The sequence below is a fragment of the Carcharodon carcharias genome, chromosome 5 (assembly GCF_017639515.1).
Source record: "Carcharodon carcharias isolate sCarCar2 chromosome 5, sCarCar2.pri, whole genome shotgun sequence".
In the NCBI taxonomy this organism is placed as follows: domain Eukaryota; kingdom Metazoa; phylum Chordata; class Chondrichthyes; order Lamniformes; family Lamnidae; genus Carcharodon; species Carcharodon carcharias.
Window position 1 is genome coordinate 11,479,309 of NC_054471.1, and position 27,438 is coordinate 11,506,746.

Below are 27,438 nucleotides of genomic sequence, written 5' to 3' on the forward strand. Positions count from 1 at the left end.
TGCAAGTCAGGAGTGTGATGAATACTCCCCACTTGCCTGGATCAATGCAGCTCCCACAACACTCAAGAAGGTTGATGCCATACAGGACAAAGCAGCCTGCTTGATAGGTATCACACCCACAAACATTCACTCCCTGCGCCACCAATGCACAGTCGCAGCAGTGTGTGCCATCTTCAAGATGCACTTCAGGAATTCACCAAGGCTCCTTTGACAGCACCTTCCAAATCCATGACCACTACCAACTAGAAGGACAAGGGCAGCAGATAAATGGCAATACCGCCAACTTGGAAACTCCCCTACAAGTCACTCACCATCCTGATTTGGAAGTATATCCTTCACTGTCTCTAGATCAAAATCCTGGAACTCCCTTCTTAACAGGACTGCAGCAGTTCAAGAAGGCAGCCCACCACCACCTCGTGAGCAACTAGGGATGGGCAATAAATGCTGACCCAGCCAGAGAAGCCCACATTCCATGAATGAATAAAAAAAAAGTTTTACTGCAGCTGTACAGGTTCTTGGTGAGACCAAACCTGGAGTATTGTGTGCAGTTTCAGTTTCCTTACCTAAGAAAGGATAAATAAAGGATAAAGCAAAATACTGCGGATGCTGGAAATCTGAAACAAAAACAGAAAATGCTAGAAAAGCTCAGCACCTGTGGTGAGAAAACAGTTAACGTTTCGAATCCATATGACTCTTCAGAGCTAGAGGATTAAAAATATGATATTATACTGTTAAGGGGGGGTGGAGCAGGTGAAGCTGGATAGAAGGCCAGCAATAGGTGGGGGCAAAGGAGAGATTGACAAAGATATCATGAACAAAAGGACAAAGGGGTGTTAATGGTAGTGGTACTGGCTAAAGGAGGTGCTGATGGTGGCATAAGGTAAGAAAGCAGAATGTAATAATAGGACAAGGGTAAACACTCTGGAAAGAACAACATGAACAAGTGACAGATGGCTCTTGTGGGGATGAGGAGGGGACAATGGTGGGAAAAAAGATCGAATATAGGATAAAGGGTTGGGGATAAAACAATGAATAAAAATGAAAATAAATAAAAATAAGAGGATAAACTTGCCATAGAGGGAATTCAGTGAAGGCTCACCAGACTGATTCCTGGGATGGCAGGATTCACATGAGGAGAGACTGGGCTGACTAGGCCTGTATTCACTGGAGTTTAGAAGAATCAGAGGAAATCTCATTGAAACGTATAAAATTCTGACAGAGATGGACAGACTGGATGCAAGGATGATATTTCTTCTGGCTGAGGGGTCTCAAGCAAGGGGTCACAGTCTCAAGATACGGAGTAGATCATTTAGGACTGAGATAAGGAGAAACTTGTTCACTCAGAGAGTGGTGAGCCTGTGGAATTCTCTACCGCAGGAGGCTGTGGAAGCCAAATCACTGAATATATTTGAGGAGGAAATAGATTTCTAGACTCTAAAGGCGTCAAGGGGCATGGGGAGAACGCAGGAGTATGGCGTAGAGATATAGGATCAGCCATGTTCATATTAAATGGCAGAGCAGCCTCTAAGGGCCAAATGACTTACTCCTGTTCCTATTTTCTGTTTCTATATGGAACTGCATATGGAGCTAACACTGCTGCTCTGAAACTCTTGTTTAACTTGAAGGCAAGTATGGAGCATTCAGCCTCTAGCGGTGGCACTCAAACAACAGGTGACCTTCAAATTTAGTTTTTAAGTTTAAATTTGCTTCTAACGCATCAAAATTATTGATGTTGATGATCACCTCATAAGTACCAGTAAGTACCAGTAAGTATATTGTTTAATTCAGTGTTAAATAGTCTGAGTGCTTATGGTACACTGCTTTAGCCACATCCACCAATGTTGGTGAAAAACACCTTCCATGCAATAAGCAAGCATACTTCATTTGTATGTATATTTATTTAACAAGCATCTATTATTCAGTGTGAAACTCTGTAGTCTTTCTCTTCCTCCAAATTTTGGAATTCTGGCATTAATTTATCAGGTGCAGCACAACTTAATGCAGTTTTGTGCCCAGGGTTTAAGCAACATTTTGATGTCACCAGAGGAATTGCTAAGAATGCTATCTCACCCAATATGTATGTCAGACCAGTCCCTGATCTCTATCTAAAATATGGTTTGATGCTGTGTGCTCAACCTGAGCAGCCTATTGGTTGACCTTGTTTTCTTCTGCTTGGATTGGTCATTCAGATTAGTCGAGTTGACCAAAATTCAGCAACTCTGTCCATTCAGTGTGACCCGGGTTCCTGTGGTGCTACAGGCCAACATTTTCATTTGTTACGCGCACCACTTTAACCAATAAGTTGAAACCAAGGAAACATATCACATAACGATCTAAATACTGGCATGCATTCATCCTATCATTTTTGAAAAATTGCACAAATATGTTGAAGGACACTTGCATTGGCCCCACAAATTTGAATATTAAGCTCAAAACTCCAGACTCTGTCTATCACTAATTTTTTGCTAATCAGAAAAGCATTTAACCACTACTGGCTTCCCAATTAGCCACAAGTAGTGAGTGGATAATATATTGAATAGCAATTTAATTTATGAGTTACTGTTGTACCTTGGGTTATTGATTCTCTACCTTTCATAATCCTCCCCTCACACTCTCTCTCTTTTTCTCCACCAACACCCCCACCCCACTGCACCCCCCTAACCTTTATGTCAGAGTATCACCTTTTTTGTTTTGATTGTTTGATTGTTTTATCTATTCATGTACCTGGTATCATACCTGAAGTTGTAGGTCTTTGCACACACTGCTTCATAAATAGGCCAGTTGCAGGGATTGAACTGGCTGATCTTTTTTAAACCACTTTGCAAAAAACAGTCTGGTCTCTTTTCGCTGATTCTATAGCCTTGACTGAAATTTATCCTTCAAGAAATCAGTGCAAAAATGGTCCTGATCCATTGGCATCTTTTGAATACATAAAGTTGGCATTCTGTTGCTGACTATTGCTTAATGTGCAAAGCAACAAAAATGATTGCCCACCCACTTTAAGTCCTTGGTCTCAGCTCAGTATGATGAGCAAGGACACTAGTCTCCAGCCTGTTCAGTGGTTGGTTAGAAATGACCTGGGAACAAATCAGGTGTAGGTAGTATATTATTTGAAAAAAAACAGAGGAGGAAACTGTGAAAAAAGGATAAAGAAAATGAGCAACAATGACATTTATGTAGAAGCATTTGGAACTAGCTAAACCCTTGAGTGAGAAAACGATCGGTGTTATAGCGAAGATTTTGGGAATCCATAATGGGCTTGTGGAATTTTCATTGGTCCATTTAAATTTTGAAGATATCCACTAAAATTAGATGGGCATTTTCAGCCATATAACTTGAGTGAAAACCTGACAGGTGGAAGGAGAAGGTCAAAGTGATTGCTAGATTCTCACACAAGAAAATTGCACTTTCTTCCTGTCGCTTACAATTGCAATAAATAAGCCTATGACAACACGGATCAGTAATTTAAAAGGTCTGGGTCTACAAGTTCATAACACTGAAATCTGACATTAGAATTGAAGAAAACCTTGACTGCATTGTTGTGTTACTTTTAATGCCAGAGCACATTGCACTCAGTGGGTTAAACGTTTCCCCTCTCCAGACAGGGGAGCTAAGAACCAAGATGAGTCAGTCTCATGAGGATAGTCTAACAAGTGTGGCTTGGAACCCAGATGGAAAACGCTTTGTGACAGGTGGACAGCGTGGACAATTTTATCAATGTGTAAGTTACCCAGTTCCATCTAATTTTTATTTTGTATATCTGTGTGCTCATCTCTTTGTCATAATTTGGCATTTATAAAAATGTCTACAGTTGGACTAGCCAGCTATCTCATACTTCTACAAAACAGGTTAATTTTACATTCAAAACATTTATGACATTCCCATATTTTGCAATATTATGTAAAGTTTGTCTTTATGCCCACTACTCCGGGATTACCCTAGAGAGAAAATATAATCCTTGGCTTCTTTTCTCCGTTACAAAGTTTCATTTAAACCTCTCCCTCCTCCACCATCATCTCTAACTGGTGCAAGTATCTTGTAAATGCTTTTGGATCATCTCAATCTTTGTGACATTCAGCTGCTTCTGTTGCTCCTTAACCTTGCTCACCGAGCCAAGCACTTCTCCTGTCCTAGCGATGAATCCAAAGCCTGCTAAAACACTGAACTGTCACTAACCATGGGCACAAATAATTTTTCTGTGGCTCTGATTATGGTGAATTAACACTCAAACACTCTGCAGCCTTTGACACAGTTGACTACGTCATCTTCCTCCAAAGTCTCTTCACCATTGCACAGTTAGGTTAGCTGTCTACAAGGATCTGATTTTGTAGTCAGAGCATCTTCAACAATAGCTTGTCTTGCAGCCCCTGCACCTTTACCTGTAGAGTCTCCCAAAGATCTATCCTTGTTCTCTCACCCACCGCCCCACACTGACTTCTCCCTCTACATGCTATCCTTTAGCACCATCATCTGCAGCAGACACAAGATCAACTTGTACAGTTACACTGATGAAACCGAGCTCTATCTTTCCACCACCTCTGATCCCTCCTCTGCTTCTGTCTGATTACTTGTCTGACTTTCAAAACTAGGTGAGCTACAATTTCCTCCAACGATGGGAAGACCAAACCATTTTTGACTCTATTTGACACCAGATCCCCACACATAGCCACACTCTTCTTCTCCTACACCCCCCACGCCCAACCACCACCACTTCGTAGGAACTGTCCCAGGCTGAACCAGACTATTTGCCTCGACATCATATTCCAATCTAAGTTTCTAACCCCATAATCTGTCATAAGGACTTGCTCCTTCTAACTCCATAACCTTGCCCGTGTGATGCTGGCCAGCTTCCCATCCTGCATTCTCTGTAAACTTCAGGTCATCACCCCTACCTTCACCGACTTTATTGGCTCCTAACTCCTCAAAGCCTCAAATTTAAAATTCTTATTCTTCTGTTTAATTCCCTTTCATGGCCTTTCCCCTCCCTAGTTTCGTAACCTCTTCCATTTCCTGCACATCTATCACCTCCCCATCCCCAAACTAAACTCCCAGTTTCTCTGACTTGCTTTGTGCATGTCATTCCTCTTCCTTTTCCACAACTTTAGCTGCTTGGACCTTACCTCTGGAATTCCTGCCGTAAAACTCACTGCACCCCTCTATCCTTCTTTAAGACTTCCTTAACGTGTTTACAATGATGAGAAAATGGAACAAAGTAGATAGAAATAGACTGTTTCCAATGATTGAGAGACCTTGAACTAGCGGATGTATATAAAAGATTAAATGTAAGTAATACAGATAGAACAGAAGAAACTTATTTTCCACACAGGGTTGTGAGACTTGAATGTACTTCAAGAATTAGTAATCTAAAGCAGAGACCGTGTCAACTTTGAAGAACAGGTTATACAGATAGCTGAAGGAAAGGAAATAAAGGGAAATAGAAGCAGAGTGTGCACATAAACTTTAGGTTTGCTTGCATAGAGGATAAACACCAACATGGGTTTCCATGTCATTTTGTATAATCTACACTTGACAACTTACAACAGGAGGTACAATTATCTCTTGAAGGACTTCAGGAATTCAGAGCAGGTTTGTTTATCACAAAAGAGTTAATAGGTAAATGGATGGCCATTGCATATCCTTAAGGGAACCAACTTGCAAGTCCATTCAATTCAATTCTTTATAAAAAGTGTTCCCTGAATATAATGACCAACCCATTATCCATTACAGCAGTTTTTAAGTCAGATTCTTTTAGGTGCCTGCCAGTGACTGGAGCACATGCATCTGGTTACTGTAACATGTAGCGCTCAAATGGTTGGGAAGGAGCAAGCATGCAACCATGGCAATTGATGCACACACATGACAGAAAATGAACCAGCTTTTACCATTGAGAAAGCATATTGAGAGGTGTCACTGGATCTGGAACTTAAACCTGCAAGTTTTTTAGATATTTTGGTTGCTGGCCCTGTGGAAAATTCCATATGTGAAAATTTCTAGCCTCAACGTACTGTTGCTTCAGCCAGTTCAGAAGCCTAACTGCAGTATCAGATACTGAAATGTGATGCTTTGTCTTCAGTTTATTAGCAGGATGGGTGTGTTGACCTATATATTTGCTGAAGCAAACCAGCTGGATGGAGGCTTGTCTGTAATGGGCCTAGATGGCATGGTATAAGGCACTGAATATCAAGTTGATTAGGAACCCTTTGTTTAAAGAATGCTTTGTGATCCAGTTACTCAAATGTTACAAAGTTCACTGCTGACCTTAATTGGATCAAACTGTTTGGCTTGTTTTGTTGCAATCTGTCCTGTTCACATTGTTCTTCACGTCCCCAAATAAGCTGCTGCTTCTGTTCAAGTCCCTTGCATGCCTTGTAAACAAACATGTTGAGAACAATAGCATAGTTATGCTATTGGATTAGTAGCCCAGTAGCAGGGAAATTTAAATTCAGCTAATTTTTCTAATCATTCATGGAGTGGGGGCATCACTGGCGAGGCTAACATTTATTGCCATCCCAAATTGCCTTTAAGAAAGTGACATCCACTGTGCTGTTGAGAAGGGAAGTCTAGGATTTTGATCAGGCAACAGTGAAGGAATGGCGATATAGTTCATGTCAATATGGTATGAGACTTGGGGGTGACGTTCCCTTGGGTCTGCTGCCCTTGTTCTTTTAAGTGGCAGAGATCTCTGGTTTGGAAGGTGGTGTTGAAGAAGTCTTGGCAAGTTGCTGAACTGAATTTTGTGGATGGTGCACACTTAATGAGAACATGGAAACATTACCAGTCAAGCCAGCTGCTTTATCTTGGATGATTTTTAGTGTTGTTGGAGCTGTACTTATCCAGGCAAGTGGACAGTGTTCCATCACATTCCTGTCTTGCGCCTTCTAGAGGGTAGACAGGTGTTAGGGAGTTGAGAGGTGAGTTACTCACTGCAGAATTCTCAGTCCCTGACCTGTTCTTGTAGCCACTGTATTTCTGTGGCTGGTACAGTTAAGTTTCTGGTCAATGGTAACCCTCCAGTACGTTGATACTGGGGAATTCAGCTGTTGAATGTCAAGGACAGATGATTAGAGCCCTCTTGCTGAAGATGGTCATTGCCCACCACATGTTTTTTTGTTCTTCTCTCATGGGATGTGGGCTTTGCTGGCTAGGCTGGCATTTATTGCCCATCCTTAGTTGCCCTTGAAGGTGGTGGTGAGCTGCCTTCTTGAACCACTGTAGTCCATGTGGCCCTGTTAGGGAGGGAGTTTCAGGATTTTGACCCAACGACACTAAAGGAACAGCGATATATTTCCAAGTCGGAATGCTGAGTGATTTGGGGGACTTCAGGTGGTGGTGTTCCTATCTATCTGCTGCCATTTTCCTCCTAGATGGTAGTGGTTGTGAGTTTGGAAAGTGCTGTCGAAGGAGCCTTGGTGAGTTCCTGCAGTGCATCTTGTTGATGAGACACACATTGTAGGGAGTGAATGTTTGTGGAAGTGGTGTCAATCAAGCAGGCTGCTTTGTCCTGGACAGTGTCGAGCTTCATGAGTGTTGTGGAAGCTGCACTCATCCAGGCAAGTGGAGAGTATTCCATCACACTCCTGAATTGTGCTTTGTAGATGGTGGATAGGCTTTGGGGAGTCAGGAGGTGAGTTACTTCCACATTATTCCTAACCTCTGACCTCTTGTAGCCACAGTATTTATTTGGCTAGTCCAGTTCAGTTTCTGGTCAATGGTAAACCTGAGGATGTTGATAGTGGGGATTCAGTGATGATAATGCCATTGAACATTACACATTGAACATTGAACATTGTTTGGATTCTCTCTTATTGGAGATGGTCATTGCTTGGCACTTGTGTGGCGTGAATGTTACTTGCCACTTGTCAGTCTAAGCCTGGACATGGACTGCTTCAGTATCTAAGGCGTCGCGAACGGTGTGAACGTTGTTCAATCTTCAGTGAACATCCCCATTTATGTGACATGAATGTTACATTTCACTTATCAGTCCAAGCCTGAATGTTGTCCGGGTCTTGCATGCAGGCACAGACTGCTTCATTATCTGAAGAGTTGCAAATGCAATTGAAGACTTTGTAATCATTAGCGGACTTTCTGACCTCTGTCCTAAATAAAGAGCTAATTAAATAAATTTGCAGTAAAATCTGAATTAATTAAAGCTTGATAAAAACCTAGTTCAGTAATCGTGACCATGGAACTGATTGTCGCAAAAACTGATCTGGTTCATTAATGTCCTTTGGGGAGGAAATTTACCGTCCTCTCCTGCTCTGGCAGGATTCCAGACCCACAGCATTGTAGTTGACTTTTTTAACTGCCCTCTGAAATAGCCTAGCAAGCCACCCTTGTACCAAAATGCTATGACAAAATATAATCAGAATAAAACAGGACAGACCACCAAGCATTGACCTGAGCATCAGTTCTGTATTTGACAAAGGCACACCCTTCAACCCAGCAAAGACTCCTCTCGAACAGCTGGGAGTTTGTGCAAAAAATGGGAGAACTGTCCAATAGATTAGTTAAGTAATAGCCAGATATAGGCATTCTCTCAAAAACATAACTTTTAATTACCTTCATTGACTTAGACTCCTCCATCATCATCTGCGTATATCTGTGTCATCAGAAGTGATGACACAGAGATATACTGTCAAGAGGGAGTGACCCTGAGAGTTCTCAATTTTTACTCCAAATCCCATGAAGTCTTACAGCATAAGAACATAAGAATTAGGAGCAGGCCATTTGGCCCCTCAATCCTGCTCTGCCTTTCAATTGGATCATTGCTGATCTAATTGTGGCCTTAATGACACTTTCCTGCTTCTCATAACCTGTGACTCCCTTATCAATCAAAAATCTAAGTCGGTCTTGAACATATTTAATGACCCAGTCTCACCTCACTTGGGAAGAGAATTCCAAAGACTAACCACTCGAAGAAATTTTTCCTCATCTCAGTCTTAAATAGAAGACTCCTTTATTTTGGAACTGTGCCCCTTAGCTCTAGATCCCCCCACAAGGGAAACATCCTCTCAGCATCTGCCCTGTCAAGTCCCCTCAGAATCTTGTATGTCTCAATAAGATCACCTCTTATTCTTAACTCCAATGCGTACAGGCACAACCTGTTCAACCTTTATTCATAAGATAAGCCCCTCATCTCAGGAGTAAGTCATGTGAATCTTCTCTGTACTGCTTTAAAGCAATTATCTTTCCTCAAATAAGGAGACCAACGCTATAGACAGTATTCTAGCTGCGGCCTCACCAAGGCCCTGTACAGCAGCAGTAAAACTTCCCTACTTTTATGCTCCAACCCCTAGCAATAAATGTCAACACTCAGTTTGCCTTCCAACTCACTTTGCACCTGCATGCTAACCTTTTGTACTTCATGTGCAGGACACCCAGATAGCATTCTGCAGTCTCTCCATTTAAATATTATTCTGCTTTTCTTCCTGCTAAAGTGGACAACACACATTCTTCATCTGCCAAGTTTTTGCATAGTCACTTACCTATCAAAATGCCTTTGCAGGCTCTTTGCACCTTCCTCACAACTTCTTGTCCTACATATCTTCATATCGTCAGCAAATTTGGCTACAATATTGGCCCCTTCATCCAAGTCATTAACATAGATTGTAAATAGTTAAGGCTGCAGACTGATTCCTGGCACTTAGTTACTATTTGCTATCCTGAATAATCCTGGCTGTTTCCTGTTAGTAGGCCAGTCCTCTATCTGTCCTAATACATCGCCCCAACACCATAAGCTTTTGGGGATGGACCTTGAAGCCCCCAGCCCAGGACAAACTCTGTGTTCGCTTTTCCCTCAGTGCTTCTTCCAAGTGGTGCTGAACATCATTTGAGGGAGGACGGTAGATGGTAATCAGCAGAAAGTTTCCTTGTCCACACTTGACCAGAGTCAACATGGTTTTGTGAAAGGGAAGTAGTGTTTGAATTTATTAGAGTTCTTTGAGGATGTAATGAGCAGAGTGGATAAAGGAGAACCAGTAGATGTAGTGCAGTTGAATTTCCAGAAGGCATTTGATAAGGTGCCACAAAAAGTTACTGCACAAGATAAGAACCCATGGTGTTGGGGGCAATGTATTAGCATGGATAGAGGATTGACTAACTAACAAGAAACGGTTGGGGCTAAATGGGTCATTTTCAAGTTGCTAAACGCCCATTAGTGCAGTGTCACAGGGATCAGTGCTAGGGCCTCAACTATTTGATCCATATTAATGACTTAATATTACTGACTGCATTGTGCCAAATTTTCTGCTGGTCTAAATGTAGGAGAGCATGCTGTGAGGAAGATACAAAGAGTTTTCAAAGGGAATTTTTTTAATGCTTTTGTGGAATGTTGATGTTGCTGGAAAGGCCAGCATTTGTAGCCCATCCCTTATTGCCCTTGAACTGAGTGGCTTACTAGGCCACTTGAGGTCAGTTAAGAATCAACCATATTGCTGTGGATCTGGAGTCACATATAAGCCAGACCATGTAAGGATGGTGTATTTCCTTCCCTACAGGACTCTAGTGAACTAGATAGGTTTTTACAACAATGATGTTCACCATTACGAAGACTAGCTTTATTTAACTGATTTGTTAATTGATTTTAAATTCCACCTGCTGCAGTAGTGGGATTTGAACTAGTATCCCCAGAAGCATTAATAGTCCAGTGATATTACCACTTGGCCTAAACATGGACAGAAGATCTAAATTCCAAGATGTCAGGTGAAAGTGACCACCCTTGATACATGGCAAGTATTTACCGAGTGGCGTCAAGGAGGTCTAGTAAAATTGAAGTTGGTGGGAATCAGGGAGAAAGCTGGAGCCATAGCTAACAGGCAGTTGGTTGTACTTGCTGAGACCAATCATCTTGACCCTGGGATATCACTACAGGGGTACCTCGGAGCAGTGCCCTTGTCCCAACCACCTTCAGCTGTTTCATCAATGACCTTCTGCACCATAAGGTCAGAAGTGGGGCTGTTCACTGATTGCACAGAGTTCAGTCCTATTTGTGACTCCCCAGGTACTGAAGCAGTCCATGCCAACATGCAGCAAGATCAGGAGTACATTCATGCTTGGGCTAAGTGATAAGTAACATTTGTGCCACACAAGTGCCAGACACTGACCATCTCCAGTGACACCTCCCCCTGACATTCAGTGGTGAATTGGTGAATCACTTACCATCAACATCCTTGGGTTTTCATTGACCAGAAAGTAAACTGCACCAGCCATATAAATACTGTGACTACAAGAGCAGGTCAGAGACTAGGAATTCTGCAGTGAGTAACTCGCCTCCTGACTCCCCAAAGCCTACAAGGCACAAGTCAGGAATGTGATGATTGTCCACTTGAGTGTTGATGGAGCGACGCTCATTCAGGCAAGAAGCTCAATGCCATCCAGACAAAGCAGCCCAGTAGATCAGTACCCTTCAACATTCACTGCCTCCACCGCCAATGCACAGTGGCAGCAGTGTACCATTTACAAGATGCACTGCAGCAGCTTGCCACAAGGCTCCTTCGATGGCTCCTTTGACAGCACCTTCCAAACCCGTGACTTCTACCACCTCGAAGGACATGGGCAGCAGTGTATAGAAACACCATTATATTCAAATTCTCCTAGAGTCTCACAACTTTGACTTTGCAAATCCTGCCTTTGGAAATAATATCACCATTTCTTCTCCTTCATTGGATCAAAATACTGGAACTCCCTCCCTAATGGCACTGTGGGTGTCCCTACACCACATGGATTATTGCAGTTCAAGGTGTTGCTCACTTTCTCAATGGCAGTTAGGTATGAGCACTAAATGCTACCCTTGCCAGCGACACCTATAATCCCAAAAATGAGCACACAAAATCCAATGAAGGAGTTAATTTTTGTTAGTATTACAATTCCAATCCTCGAACACTTTATAAGAGAATCTGTCAGCTTCATAATGTCCCCTCTAAATTTTAATTTGTTCGGTATGTACTAGCTATGGTACAATACAGCAAATTGGCTTTTAATTTGCCTGATCTGTTAACACACATCTGTTTTCCTCATTGTCCTGTGGCTCTTGCAAAGGCTGTATTAAGACATAAGAGCAAACTACTGCAGGTGATTTAAGTCAAAAATAAAAACAAAATGCTGGAAATACTCTAGTCAGTCAGCAGCTTTGGCAAGATAAATAATGTTTCAGGTTGATGACTTTTCATCAAAGCAGATCTGAATATTTCCAGCATTTTTTTGTTAGTATCAAGACAATCTGTTCTTGACATTTACCTGAACTAGTTAAGTCTGCCCTAATAAAAATTAATCATTTGGGAATGCTGAAAATTACAATAATCTGGAACAAAAAAGATGAAATGCTCAGGGATCTGAAAATCTGGAAGGAAGATAGGCTAATTTCTTAGATATAATCTGATTCCGGGACAGGCCTGAACTCGAGCAGCAGACATCAGTGGTGCTGATTCAAGGCCTGTAAAGTTGGGTACTGAGGTTAAAAAAAATTAAATCAGATTTACTTTGGTTGTTTCAATTACTAATTAAACATTGATCTCTTTTTATAAATCAACTGTATCCGTATTTACTTTTGAAAAAGTAAACAATACCAGTCCAGATTTATTTACTTTGAAATTTTCATAGACTTGAAAAATCTTATTCCTTGGATTTGTACTTAGCTGATCAATTAGATCAGCAGGGGGGAGAAGGTGACACAGTGGTAATATCATTGGACCAGCAATCCAGAGGCCCAGGTTAATATTCTGGGGACGTGGATTCAAATCCCACCACAGCAGCTGGTGCAACTTAAGTTCAATTCATAAACCTGTTCTCCGTAATGGTGACCATGGCAACTATCATCAATTATTGTGAAAACCCCACTGGCTCACTAATGTCCTTTAGGGAAGGGAAATCTGCCATCCTTATCCAGTCTGACCTACATGTGATCCCAGACCCTTAACTGCTTCTGAAGTGGCCTAGCAAGCCACTCAGTTCAAGGGAAATTAGGGGTGGGCATCAAATGCTGGCCTTGCCAGGAATGCCCACGTCCCATGAAAGAATTTAAAAAAACAGTTGGAGATCTGAAATTGAAGTTGCTGACTCTCTGCATGGCAGAGAAAATTCAAGGGCTTTCCCCCGACCATAACCCCTAACTGAAAGCGCTTCTTTGTAAATGCTGGGGAGAAAGATTGGGAAAAGATCAGACGTGATTGTGATACACTTCCCCCAGTTGAAAACTCTATTGGCAGTCTATACTCAACGTGTATCCTCTTCCATTATCTTCCCCTGGTGCAATGCTAGAGGACTCCGGCTGTGTGTGGAACTGAATCCAGCAAGAATCAGGGCCTTCAGGAGAGGAAGTGAAAATGCGGGAGTGGGAGAGAGAATCATGTTCTAGTTATACAAAGCTGGGGCATTTTACTGACATTACTGTGTTCAGATATGTAACAGTTCTTTGTGTCTGGGCTAGGATTTGGAGGGAAATCTGCTGGATTCATGGGAAGGCGTGAGAGTACAGTGCCTATGGTGTCTAAACGATGGGAAAACGGTTCTTGCCTCGGACACGCATCAGCGGATACGAGGCTACAACTTCGAGGACCTGACTGATAGGAATATGTAAGCCACATTGTAATTGATTGTTTACACTTAGATTAAAGCTCCATTTGGACTATTTGATTCCGTGGAAGGGTGCGCGGTTAGTTGTGAATGTAGTTTACTGTTTCCAGTAGACACTTATTGTGCACTGACGTTTTCTTTTCTAAGTTCCTGCACTCCTTGCAGTGGTGTGCTGATATTAATCTCTTATTGCTTGTATTGTGGTGTCGGTGTTCTGTTTCTCCTACAAGTGCTACCTTTAGTTTTTCTTGCCCAATTAACTTTCCTTATATCCTTTGAGGTCTTCCACCCTGCCCTGCAATCTGTTGCATCTAGAAGTGTAGATAGGTAAGCTGCTCTGAGGCTTTGCCCACTATACATAAGAAACAGGAGTAGGGTGTAAGCCATTATAATATTGCTGGATCCTTGATAGCATTAAGCGTGACTCAACCTGAGTGACTCTGACTGTAGTTTGGGTTTTACCTTACTGGTTATCTGTTCCTTATGGTAATTATGGAACTTCAGTGCATCACACTCGGGGCAGCACATTGAAATATGATTCGCCCAATTTACTTCATTTCAACTCACTTCTGTGTGCCTGCTGTTTCTCTGTCAGTAGCTTAATATAAAAAAAGTCATTCACACTATGTAAATTTAGTGCTTGCACCCTGATTTTTGTTGTTGCTTCATGGGATGAGAGTATTGGCATGGCCAGCTCTTGTTGCCCATCCCTAATTGCCCCTGAGAAGGTATGGTGAGCCACCTTGAACCGCTGCATCTATCTGGTGTAGGTGCTCCCACAGTGCTAATTGATGAACATGTGGATATACATGGGTTTTTGAGGACGGCCATCAAAAAATTTGTTAAAGGTAAGTCATGGTTTACAAATTTATGAATTTGTTTTAAAGAAATGACCAGACAGATAGAGAATGTAGTGGCTACAGTATATATGGATCTTCAGAAATCATTGTGCCTGAGTTGTTAAAATTCTCTTGTATGCTATGAGGAAATGTAGCAGAATGATTGGAACGTTGGTTAACAGACAGGAAAAATGAGTGGCTTGGATTGGAGAAATGGTGTACTTTAGACACACAAAAGTTACGGCACACAGAGGCCATTCAGCCCATCGTGTCTGCAGCGGCCAAAAAAGGAGAAAAAATGAAACTGGCTGCTCATTTTTAATCCCACTTGTTACAGATTTCAGGTAAAGCTCCAGGTACCTTTTTTAAATGAGATGAGCGTTTCAGTCTCAACCACCAATTTGGGCAGTGAATTCCAGACACCCACCACCCTCTAGGTTAAAAAGCTTTTGCTCATGTCCTCTAATCCTTCCAACATTCACCTTAAATCTATGCCCTCTGGTAATTGACCCTTCAGCTCAGGGAAACAATCTTTCCTGTCTACCCTACTAGGCCCCTCATAATTTTGTACACCTCAATTAGGTCACCCCTCAGCCTCCTCTGTTCTAAGGAAAACAACCCTAGCTTATCCAGTCTTTCCTCAGCTGCAATTTCCCAGCCCTGGCAACATTCTTGTGAATCTCCTCTGTACAGTCTCCAATGCAATTATGTCCTTCCTGTAATGTGGTGACCAGAACTGTATACAAAATTCCAGCTGTGGCCTAACCAGCATTTTACACAGTTCCATCATTACACCCCTGCTTTTGTATTCAATACCTCGTTCAGTAAAGGAAAGCATTCCATATGCTTTCTTTACCACTTTATCCATTTGTCCTGCCACCTTCAGGGACCTGTGGACATGCACTCCAAGGTGTCTCACTTCGTCAACCTCTCTCAATATCCTCCCATTTATTGAGTAATCCTTTGCTTTGTTTGCCCTCCCCAAATGCATTACTTCTCTCTTTTCCAGATTGAATTCCATTTGCCACATTTCTGTCCACTCAACCAAGTCATTGATATCTTCCTGGCGACAACAGCTATCCTGTTCACTGTCAACTACGTGGCCAATTTTTGTGTCATCTGCAAATTTCCCAATTGTGCCTCCCACATTTAAATATATGCAACAAATAGCAAGAACACCAACATTGAGCCCTGTGGAATGCCACTGGAAACCACTTTCCATTCGCTAAAACATCCATCGACCATTACCCTTTGTTTCCTGTTGCTGAGCCAATTCTGGATCCAACCTGCCACCTTCCCCTCTATCCTATGGGATTTCACTTTTCTGACCAGTCTGCCATGTGGGACCTTGTCAAATGTCTTACTAAAATCCATGTAGACAACATCCACAGCACTGCCCTCATTAATCCTCCTTGTTACTCCCTCAAAAAATTCTATTAAGCTAGTAAAAACACAATCTTCCCCTAACAGAACCATGCTAACTATCCCTGATCAAAACGTGCCTTTCTAAGTGACAGTTTATCCTGTGTCTCAATTGATTCCAGTAATTTGCCCACCACTGAAGTCAGACTGACCGGCCTATAATTTTCTGGCCTATCTCTCACACCCTTTTTAAATATTGGTACGACGTTCACAGATCTCCAATCCTCTGGTACCTCGCCTGTATCTAGCGAGGATTGGAAAATGATCCCCAAAGCATCTATTTCCTCCCTGGCTTCCTTTGACAACCTGGGATACAATCCATCCAGCCAGTCCCTCCAGTACTTCCTCCCTCATTATGCTTATTGTATCTAATGTTTCACAGTCCTCCTTAACTAGAATGTCTGCATCATCCCTCTCCTTGGTGAAGACAGAACCAAAGCACCCATTGAGAACCCTGCTCACATCTTCTGCGTGAGTGCAGAAGTTACCATGTACATGTTTGATAGGCCCTACCCTTCCCTTAGTTATTCTCTTGCTCTTAATGCAATGGTAAAACATCTTTGGGTTTTCTTTGATTTTACCTGCCAATAGGTTTTCATATCCTCTCTTTGATTTCCTGATTTTCTTACTTCGCCCCTGTACTTTATATATTCCTCGAGGCTTTCCATAGTATTAAGCTTTTTGTGATCGTCATAAACTTTCTTTTTTTGCCTTATCTTACCCTGTATGCTTCTGGATAACCAGGGGGCTCTAGATTTTGCAGTGCCATCCTTTTTCTTTGTGGGGCCATGTGTACACTGTGCCTGTAGAAGCTCACTTTTGAATACCTCCCACTAGTAGCTGTTTCTAGTCAACCTTGCCAGTTCGCCCCTCAGCTTTGTAAAATATCTTTCCCTAATTTAGAACTTAGCCCTGTTCTATCTTTGTCCTTTTCAATAATGATGCCAAATCTAACTGTATTATGGTCATTATCTCCAAAATGGTCACCCACTGCTTTTTCATCCTCTTACCCAGCTCCATTTCCTAAGACTAAATCTAGGACTGTGCCCCCTTCCGTTGGGATAGTTACATGCTGGCTAAAAAAAATTCTCTTGAATGGAGTTCAAGAATTTTGTGCCCTTCACACTGTTCATATCCCAATTGATATTGGGTAGTTGAAGTCTCCAACTATTACTGTTCCATTGTTTTTGCACTCAGACATTTGCCTATATGTTTGCTCTTCTAACTCCCTTCCACTATTTGAGGGTCTATCGTGCACTCCCAGCAATGTGGCTGCCACTTTTTTTTGTCCCTGTGCTCAACCCATATGGCCTCATTTAGTACATCATCCCTCCTCATGGCTGTAATTGACTCTTGAACCAATAATGCTACACTTCCAACTTTTTTTAATACCCCTCTTTGTCCTGCCTAAAAACTCTATCTAGGGATGTTGAGCAGCCATTTTTGCCCATCTTTAAGTCAAGTTTCTCTTATAGCATTGATATCATGCTGCCATGTATCCATCTTTGTCCTCAGCTCATCAGCTTTATTTGCTGCACTCCTTGCATTTACATGTGCGCTGTTTAACACTGCCAAATTCCTGTGCTGTACACTTTTTAACCTGTGCTGCTTTTGTCTTTGAGTCACTCAATTCTCCATCTCCTGTTCACTGCTCCCAATCTGCCCTCAGGTTTCCATCCCCTGCCAATCTAGTTTTTAAGCCCCCACCAACCCCAACAGCACTAACAAATCTAACTGCGAGGATATTCGTCCTAGTCCTGTTCAGAAGTAGATCGTCTGGCTTGTACAGGTCCCATCTTCCCAATGCCTCAGAAATCTGATGCCCTCCATCCTACTTTCCAGCCATGTGTTCAGTTGCTCAATTCTCCTATTTCTATACCTGCATGTGGGACTGGGAGTAATCCTGAGACTACTGCTTTAAAGATCCAGCCTTTGAATCTCCTTCCTAGCTCCCTAGTTCCTTGGTCCTGTGCTTGGCCCACTTTCCTCAATTAATATAGATGATTTGGCTACCAAGAGCATAACCCTAATCTGCTGATGATGCAGAAGCATGTTTAGCAAATTGTTGGGAGCTCTGTAAAAGTCTTCCAAGAGGGGAATAGATTAATATAAAGTGAAATGTGCAGGCAGGTGTCAGATGCACTCTAATGTGTATAAATGAGAAATGATGTTTTTTGGGAATAAACAAAGTGAGAATGTACATACAATGGAAACACTGAAGTGGATGAGGAAAGATCCAGGGGTTTAAATTAATTGTGTGTGAGTGCAGGTCGATAAAGGCATAAAAGAGTAAAATTTTGGATTTCTAGGAATAGAGATAGAGCGCAAGAGCAATGAAATTCTGACTAACTTAGTCAAAGTGTTGTTTACTTTATAAAAGAGGTATTAAAACTATAAAAAGAGCAGAGAAATTGAGGAAATTTAATGCTGAGTTTTATTTAAATTGAAAAGTTTTGTTAGTGAATAGGGGAAGACTTTCCGTGGTTGGGAATGTAATGAAGGGATCATCGACCTAAAATGATCCCTCAGCCTTTGTCTTTCAGAAGAGAGACTTTAGAAAGCAATACAGTCGCATCACATCAAGACTGAGTGTTGCCAATTTTATTGGTGTTGTAGTTTGTAATAAATGGGAATGGTTGACTTCTAGTTAAGTTGTAAGACTATTAAATATTCTAAATTTTAAATATTAATTCAGCACTTAATATTTTTGTCAGTTTTTGATTCTTTCTTCAAACAAAACTGGGCTTACCTGGTGTAGTGAAGTTCCTGAGTGGAACAATGTAAAGCAAATTAAACCAGGCATAATGAAAATATAGTCCACATTCACCTCAAATTTTAATTTTTAATGAATAATGTTAGACAACTTGTCTTCCTTTGTAATTTTGTGGGCCTGGGAACTTGGAAATGGCTGTTGCTTCACTGTTGGATAAGCCCTTACTCAACACCAGGATCTGCTTCTACAATTTGAGATGTATGCCGATTAATCGGGCCACAGATTTAAACTTTCTATGTGGGTCCCAGGGTTCCTTTATTACATACCTATGTGGCCTATGAAGACACTCGAGATTGTCAATCTGGTATGCTTCAGCATTAACTGTTTAATTCTATTTCATCAAATAATGGAATTCACTAACCACCTCAATCCCTTATTTCCAATGCTCAAGCTTGTTTTAAAAGAAATGTTTAACGAAAAAGTCTTAAATGGGTGTTTATTGATTGTAATTGCTTTCTGTTTTTAATGAAATCTTAAGGAAGAGTTGCTTTTTAAGACCTTCCTGTTTATTGATGTATAACTTCCTGGAATGAAAAATACTGACTCATTTGTTCAGAGCTGCTTCAACTCATTATGCTGTGAAATTTATAAAATAAATTCAGTAGTTTTTGAAGTAGTTTTTGCTCTGCTTGATTCTTGTTTGGTTCTATTACAGAGTGCAAGAGGACCATCCTATAATGTCGTTCACAGTTTCGAAGAATGGAAGGTTAGCCTTGTTAAATGTTGCGACTCAGGTATGTAGAGAGGAATCGATTTGTTTAAATCTGACTTGTATTTCCCTACTGCAGCATTTTAATTGGGTCCAAGACCAAAAGAGACCAATTTAGCTCTTTCAAGTATGGACTGTAACCATTTAGTTTGGTAGTGTATATATGCCTCACAATAATTCGATAGGGAAATGCACCATATGGTTGGTTGCTGAGACATGTAAGTCAAATTGGTCCTTGGTAAATTCCCAGTTCTGTGCTATGCTAATTTCAGCTGGAACAGTTGCGTGTAGCTGGCTTTACTTCTGGATACAGAGGCCACTTAGTGTAGGAAAGAAAAATCAGCTAAGGTTCTCACTTGTTGCTGTCAGTACTCCTCCATTGCCTCTTCTGTGTGGCATCACACTCTCATGGTTCCATTTGTAATCAGATCTCCTGCAGTTATTTTTCCTAACTGCCCTTGCCTATACAACCATAATGTGTTCTCAGCCTACCCCCTTGGCTGGTTTCTGTTGCATATTTACTTACTGCCTCTCTGACTGTAAGTATCAATTCAGTTTCTACATGCATACCATGGACACCAAACTTTGCCTCTGTCATCACACTGACTTCATTGTTGTGCTTTCTGATGCTTGTCAGATACAAGCCGGAAACCACAAACCATTGATTTCATCCTTTGACGATCTCAGGCTGAACTCTTATGTCCTACTTACTCTTGAGCTGAACTTTATAACCTCATATCCATTCTTTATCACTAAGACCTATTTCCACCATCATCTGTACCTCATCCAACTATTACCAAAACCCTCAGCAAACCTTTCCATAGACAAGCTTGACCTTCGCAGCTTTTCATAAGTCTTTCCAAACTCTTAACTCAACAGAAAAGACTGTCCAAACCCTATAATGCAGCAAGGTCTTTTCAGCCATCCTCAGTTGTGGCTCAATTGGTAACACTCTTGCCTCTCAGTCACAAAGTTACAATCCAGGACTTGAACACAAAAGCCATGGTTGACACTTCAGTGCTGAGAGAGTGCTGCACTGTTGGAGGTGCCATCTTTAACCGAGGCCTTATCTGCGCTCTTGGATGGATATAAAAGATTCCATGGCATTATTTGAGGAGGAGGAAAATTATCCCCATTGTCCTGGCCAATATTTATCTCTCAATCAACATCATAAAAGCAGATTATCTGATCATTATCCTGTTGCTGTTTGTGGAAACGCGCGATTTAGGAGACGGCCATTCGGCCCCTCAAGCCTACTCTGCCAATGAATATGATCATGGCTGAGCTGATTGTGGCCCCAACTCCCACATTCTGCCTACCCCCGCTGGCTCCTTTGTTAGTCAAGAATCTATTCACCTCTGCCTTAAAAATATTCATTGACCCTGCTTCCACTGTTCTCTGGGGAAGAATTCCAATGATTCACAACCCTCAGAAAATTTCTTCTCATCTCTGTTCAATCCTAAATAAGTGACCCTTTTTAAACTGTGGCCCCTAGATGCAACCTCTCCCACAAGGGGAAACACCCTTTCAACATCCACTCTGTCAAATCCCCTTAGGATCTTATGTTTCAATAAGATCACTTTTCAATCTTCTAAACTTCAATGGATACAGGCCCAGCCTGTCCAACCTTTTCTCATAAGTTAGCCATCCCAAGTATCTGTCGAGTGAAACTTGCAGCTTCTAATGCATTTATACCCCTTCTTAAATAAGGAGACCAAAACTCTACATAGTGCTCTAGGTGTGGTCTCACCAACTGTAGCAAAACATCCCGCTTTTATTTTCCATTCTCCTTGCAATAAACGACAACATTCCATTTTCCTTCCTAATCATTTGCTGTGCCTGCATAATAACTGTGATTCATGGACCAGGACACCCAGATCTCTCTGTACCTCAAGTTCTATAATCTCTCTGCATTTAAATAATATGCTGCTTTTTTATTCATCCTGCCAAAGTGGACAAGTTCACGTTTTCCCACATTATACATCATCTGCCAAATTTTTGCCCACTCACTTAATCCATCTGTGCCCCTTTGCAGACTCCGTATGTTCTCTTTGCAACTTACTTTCCTACCTATCTTTGTGTCATCAGCAAATCTGGCAACCATCCCTTCATCCAAGTCATTGATATGAATTGTAAATAGTTGAGACCCCAGTATTGATCCCTGTGGCACCCCCACTCGTCACATCGTGCCAACCCGAAAAAGACCCATTTATCCCTACACTTCCATTAGCTAATGGGCCCTCTTTCTATGCTAATATGCTACCCCTTGCACCATGAGCTCTTATTTTGCATAGTAACCTTTGAGCTTGCTGTGTGCATCTTGGTGGCTGCTTTTCCTACATTACAACAATGACAACATTTCAAAAATACCCCAATGGTTATAAAACACTTTGAAATGTCTGGCGGCTGTGAAAAGTGTTATTTAAATGTAAGTCTTTCTTCCATGATCATTATTGGTTCCCCATTTTCCAGCACATTGAATTCTAAACAACTATCCTTAGTTACAAGTTCTTCCTCATCTTCTTTTAACCCTACCCATACAACTTTCTTCAACCTAATCCACCTTTAACACTCCATTTTTTTGACTCAGGATTTCAGTGCTTTCTAAACCATTCTGCCTTGCTACACCACTCACCACCTTCAAAGGCCTCCCTGAATAAAACCTAAGTCTTTGACTGCCTTTGGTTACTTTTTCTATCCTTTGCCTAACTTCAGTGTCACAATGTAAAAGATAAAATAAAATGTGTTGTAAGAGGATGGGATTTGTTGCATTTTATTACATTTTCCATGAAACTGCTTAATATAATAGCCCTACTCTTGGTCAACATCCTCTGATGAAAGAATAGGGAAATTGAAATGAAGAAATTTCCAGGTTCTCTTAATTTAAACAGCCACTGAGGGTAAATTGCTAAAAATATATTCCATACATGCACATGAAGTGTGAAGTAACATCACTCCATGTTTGGCTGTTGATACTGAAAAGTGTTCAAAGCTATCTTTTGACTTAAACATACTATTGTTTTCTCCCTCTTACCAGCCTAATGGCATATGGAGAAATTGTCAAGGATGACTTGGAGATATTCTGGTTTTCAATTTGTTTTGTAACAATAGTGGCATGTGTAAATGAACAAGAGAATACTCTTTTGTAATACATCTCCCAGGCATTCATTTTGGGTGCAATACCATTTGTATTGTTGATGAGAAAGTATTTCCTTTTGCTGCCGAAGTGCCAAGTTGGTTCAGTTACTAGCACTTTCACCTCTGTCTGAAGTAATGTTCTCTCCAGTTCGTTGCACTATGCAGTCCCATTTAAGATTGCTGTGTGACCCGCGCATGTCTTAAGAGGGAACATTAGTCCGAAGGTTTCAAGTTTCATTCCAGGACTTGAGCACATAATCTAGGCTGACATAGGCTGACTTGTGGAGTCCTGCGTTGTTGGAAGTGCTGCCTTTTGGATGTGATGTTACACTAGGCCTGGCCTGCTTGCACCAGTGGCTAAGGCGGACATTCCAAGATCAGATTAAAGATCTACAACACTTCGTACAGTTCTCCTGGTATACTGGCCAACATTCCTCCCCCAACAAACAGCATCAAAAGTAGATTAATTGTATTACTGTGTCTTTGATCTTCTATGCAATTTTCCAATAAATATCATGATACTTGAGTGGAATTCAATGAATGTGAATGCTTTGAATGGTGTGATAAAAGACTACGTAAATCAATCATGTTTTTTAATTAGACAGTTCTGGCTTGTTAGCTGATATTAATAATATTCCCTCTTTCAAACCTGCTGTCATCAATCCTCTCAAAAAAGGACCCAGCTGTCCTTGTAAGCTGCCACTCCATCTCCAACCTCCCTGCTCCCTCAAGTTCTTGAACATTTTGAAGCCTCACAAATCTGTGCCTACCTTTCTCCTCTTATTTGAACTACTTATTTGAATCCCACCAATCAGGTTTCTGCTACTGCCATAATAACAAAATGATCTCAAACAGATTTGGAAATAACATCCAGTGTGACTGACAGATAAATATCCCTCATCATCCTCAGCCTGGCAACAGCCTTTGACATGGTTGACTACAAAATTCTTCTCCATCGTTTCCACTGTCATCCAGCTGGAACTGCATTCACCTGGTTCCATTCTTATCTATTCAGCGGCAGCCAGAGAATCAATCTCCTGCATTGGCTTCTATTCCTGCTATCCTTTTTCCTGCTCCTATTTGTCATCTACAAGCTACCCTCCTCAACAACATCTGAAAACAGAATCCATTTCCATGTGTACGCTGACGATACCCAGCTCGATCTCACCTCCATCTCTCTTAATTTTGCCAGTGTCAGTAAACTGTCTTGCTTGTCTGACATCCTGTATTGGATGTTGGAAATTTTCTCATTAAATATTGGGAAGACTGTAGGCATTGTCTCTGGTACCTGTCAAGATGCCTATTTCCTTGCCATTGACTCCATCCCTCTCCCTGGCAACTGTGAAGCTGAACCAGACTGTTCACAACCTTTAGTGTTAAATCGGACAGTGCATTGAGCTTCCTTACACATATCTGTACCATCACCTATTTTCACCTCCATACTTCAACTGACTCTGCCCCTGCCTGAGCTTATCTGCTGAAACCCTCACCCATGCCTTTGGTACCTTTAAATTTTCCTTCAACACATTCCTGTCCAGCCTCCTTAGTTCTACCTTTCACAAACCTGAGGTAATCCAAAACTCTGCTGCCTACATCCTAACTTGCACAAAGTCTCACTTGCTCATCGCCCTGTGCTTGTTAAGCTACATTGGCTCTTAATTAAGCAACACCTGAATTTTCAAAATGTTCACCCTATTTTCAAATCTCTCAAAGTCTTGTCCCCCACCTATCTCTGTGGTCCCCTCTGGCCTTACAGCTGCTTGAGATCAGTGCTGTGTTCTAATTCTGGCCTCTTGAATTCTCAATTTTTATCTTTCCACCATTGATGACTGTGCCTTCAGTTGCCAAACTGTAAGCTCTGGAATTCCCTCCCTAAAAGTCTGCCTCTCCACCACACTTCCCTCCTTTTAAGACATTCTTAAAACTTACCACTTTGACCAAACTTTTGGTTACCTGTCCAAATCTCCTTACGTTGCTCAGTGTTAAATTCTGTTTGATAACATTCCTATGAAGTACTTTGGGAGTACTTTATTACAGTAAAGGTGCTATATTAATGCAGGTTGTTTTTAGACTTGTATCTTAAATGGAGTTCTCAACCAAGATAGTTGGTGATCTGGTTCCAGTCACAGATGAGAGCCTGAAACTGCCTTTCAGAGACTAACCTGAGGTGAATGACCTTTTCTTCCCTCTCGCCTGGCCTTCATTGAAAACCTTCATTGCAGGGGAAGTTTGTCGATATGAGTTCTGTACTTCATTGTATGTAGCACTTTGACCTTTTTTTTGCAAATGTTATAAGGTGCTGTATAAATGCAAGTATATACTTAGAGCCGTTCAACTTGGGAAAGTGACTGAAGAATTGAGAGCAAAAACCCGCATGCTAACAATCCATTTGTGTACACAGCACATTTTTTTCTCCCTGTAGTTTCCTACCTTCAAGGTGCTGAGGGATGGTTTCAGCTTGCCCTGTCCCCTTGTCGAAGTGGACATTCTTCCTGTGAGATGTAATAGGTTGTTTGATATTGGGAGGCAGGGATTATTTCAAAAACTATAACTTAGTGTTTCTTCCTGCAATAGCTATCAGGAGCCTGGACTAACGATCTGGACACATCTCACCTCAACTGACAGCTGAATAACTTAAATCCAGTTAATTAATTAAATCTGGAATTTTAAAGAAAAACTAATAATAGTAATGGTTTGCATTAACTACAGGATTGCACTAAAAAGCCACCTGGTTCACTCATGTCCTTTAGAGAAGGAAACCTACTGTCCTCACCCAGTCTGGTTAATGTGTGACTCCAGACCAACAACAATTTGGTTGATGCTTCGCTGCCCTCTGAATAGGCCTAGCAAACCACTCAGTTAACAAGGCAGCTCACCACCACCACCACTTCAGAGCACTCCATGAAGGACAATAAAGGCTGGCTTTGCCAGAGATGGCCACATCCCATGAATGAATTTTTAAAAAAAATCAGCCAAGCTATTCTTCTTCCCCATCACCCCCACCCTGCTTCAACATCCACACATCCATTTTTCAGCATGGATGGCTGGATAGCAATCAGCAGTTAGAGAACTGACTTGATTATTAGGGCTAATTTAGCAGTAATCAAACCTGGGATTTTCTAGCTTGTATGGTAGCGTTTAACATTTGTTTCCATCAATGAGATACTTCTGGCGGTTTATCATGATGAACCAACCTAATGTGTGGGAAAGTGGGACATATCAATAGATAATTCAACATATATTATATATTTTATATATAATATATTTTATATATATTATAGATAATTTGATATGGAAAAGCATGCTTACCGGATATGAGTGTGAAAATTGACAGTACTGTCAATGTATACTGTACAGCTTTCTATTTGAACAGATGGAGTTTATTCACTGGTGCTTCTAGGCCTTACACCAGGTAATGTTGGCCATTTGTTAAGATGGCCAATTTTGAATGTTGGTATTGAAGACCACAAACTGTGTAGGAAACAGTCTTAGTTCTTGACACTTTCCCACAGTATTACCACTGCATTCACTGCACTGAAACCAGCTGTCTTTGCTTCTGACGAAGCTGATCAGATTAATGGGGCGGGGTGCATTTATCACTTGATGGCAGCTTTGTGTTTTTTTTTTGTCTTTTTATGTGCTTTTCCTTCTACCTCTACTGCAAGATCTCTCCGCTATATCTACCTGCAAGCACATTGATCTCTCTGGGATACCTGAAGAAGCAGCCAGCTATTTGGAATTGAATTTTTAACAAGACTCATATGTTTCCCTCTGCATGGTGAAAATGTAACTGAAGACAATGGAAGATGAAGAGAAAAGGCAGGAGAAGTCAATTCGCTCAAGAGTGAGTAGAAAGTCTGCACAAAACAACCCGAACTGATTTAAGCTTGTACTGCTTTTGACACTAAGTGGTGATGGTGAGTTAGAGCCCTGGTCCAACAGCCTTTAAGACTTTTTTTTAATGGTTACACGCAGGATGGTGGAAAGAATGCTATAGATTCATCAGCAATTTGAAATTTTGTTATAACTAATAAAAGAAGCTCAGTGCCTAAGGTTGAAGAACTCTGATTTTTGATTAGTACAAAGTTTGCTGGACTTTGCTTTACTGAAAGTAGCCTTGACTCAGCTGATTTAGGTCAATTGTGATGTTGAAATTTTAAGGCTAGTACAGATTGTGGGTTGAGAGAGGGAGGGGGACCTACATCTGGTTGTTGTAGGACAAAATGGAGATCTTTTTGACCTTGGATAATAACTCTGAATGTCTACATGTTTGACCCTACATTGTCTCCGTGTTTAGACTACCCAATGGAGAGGATTGGAGCAATGATGAATCTACTTGCTGGGAGCGACAAACCAGATCCCCTCAAATGACATCAGTGCTGACTTACTTCACATGGTTAAAGTGAATCTTTTGACCTTTGACCATTATCTCTGTCCTCTTGATTTCTTGTTTCAGGCATGGAAAGGTGTCTCCAGTTAGTGATGTAAAAGTTCATGTTGCTGTAGTTTTCTTTGAAATTCAGAAACTCGGTCTCTTATAGTGATAATATGATGGATCTCTTCATAATCTGTGAGTATTGAGATTCCTGTTGCAGTGAGCTGATTACTGCATCTCTACAATTCTTCGTAACCTGTGAGTATTGCAGGTACCATTGTGGTGAATTGATTACTGCATCTCTAAGGTCAATGTAAAGAGAAAAGCCTGGCAGTGGTGTCCACTTCCATACAAGAGCATGATCAATATGCAGCATTGATCAAAAAGATAGAGAAGGGAAATCCTCAGTGACTTTTATTTAACATTACAACCTCCAGAAAGCCAGCATGCCGCCTGGTTAAATATTGCACAACTCCGACGTAGTCAATCTGTGAAAAAGAAAATCCATTTGAGTGAAACTGACTGAAGTAGTGGAACCCCTGGGATCTAAGAAGATGGTGTGTAAACTCTGTTTGTATAGCCAGATACATCTTACAGCTCAGTGGACATTAGT

General features: G+C 41.3%; 1 protein-coding gene across 10 annotated transcripts in view; it reads left to right on the plus strand.

The window, feature by feature from the left end:
- The window catches only part of LOC121278405 (WD repeat-containing protein 26), a 118,812-nt gene that overhangs the window by 79,903 nt on the left and 11,471 nt on the right, over positions 1-27,438 (plus strand). For 4 of the 10 annotated variants that reach the window (XM_041188790.1, XM_041188791.1, XM_041188792.1 and 1 more), the window contains exons 9-12: positions 3,602-3,721; positions 13,424-13,569; positions 19,259-19,337; positions 26,247-26,294. In XM_041188790.1, coding sequence (XP_041044724.1) covers positions 3,602-3,721; positions 13,424-13,569; positions 19,259-19,337; positions 26,247-26,294 — 393 coding nt within the window. Of the gene's footprint in view, positions 1-3,601; positions 3,722-13,423; positions 13,570-19,258; positions 19,338-26,115; positions 26,295-27,438 lie in introns of those variants that run through there. The other 6 variants (XM_041188794.1, XM_041188798.1, XM_041188793.1 and 3 more) reach the window with 3 other exon arrangements.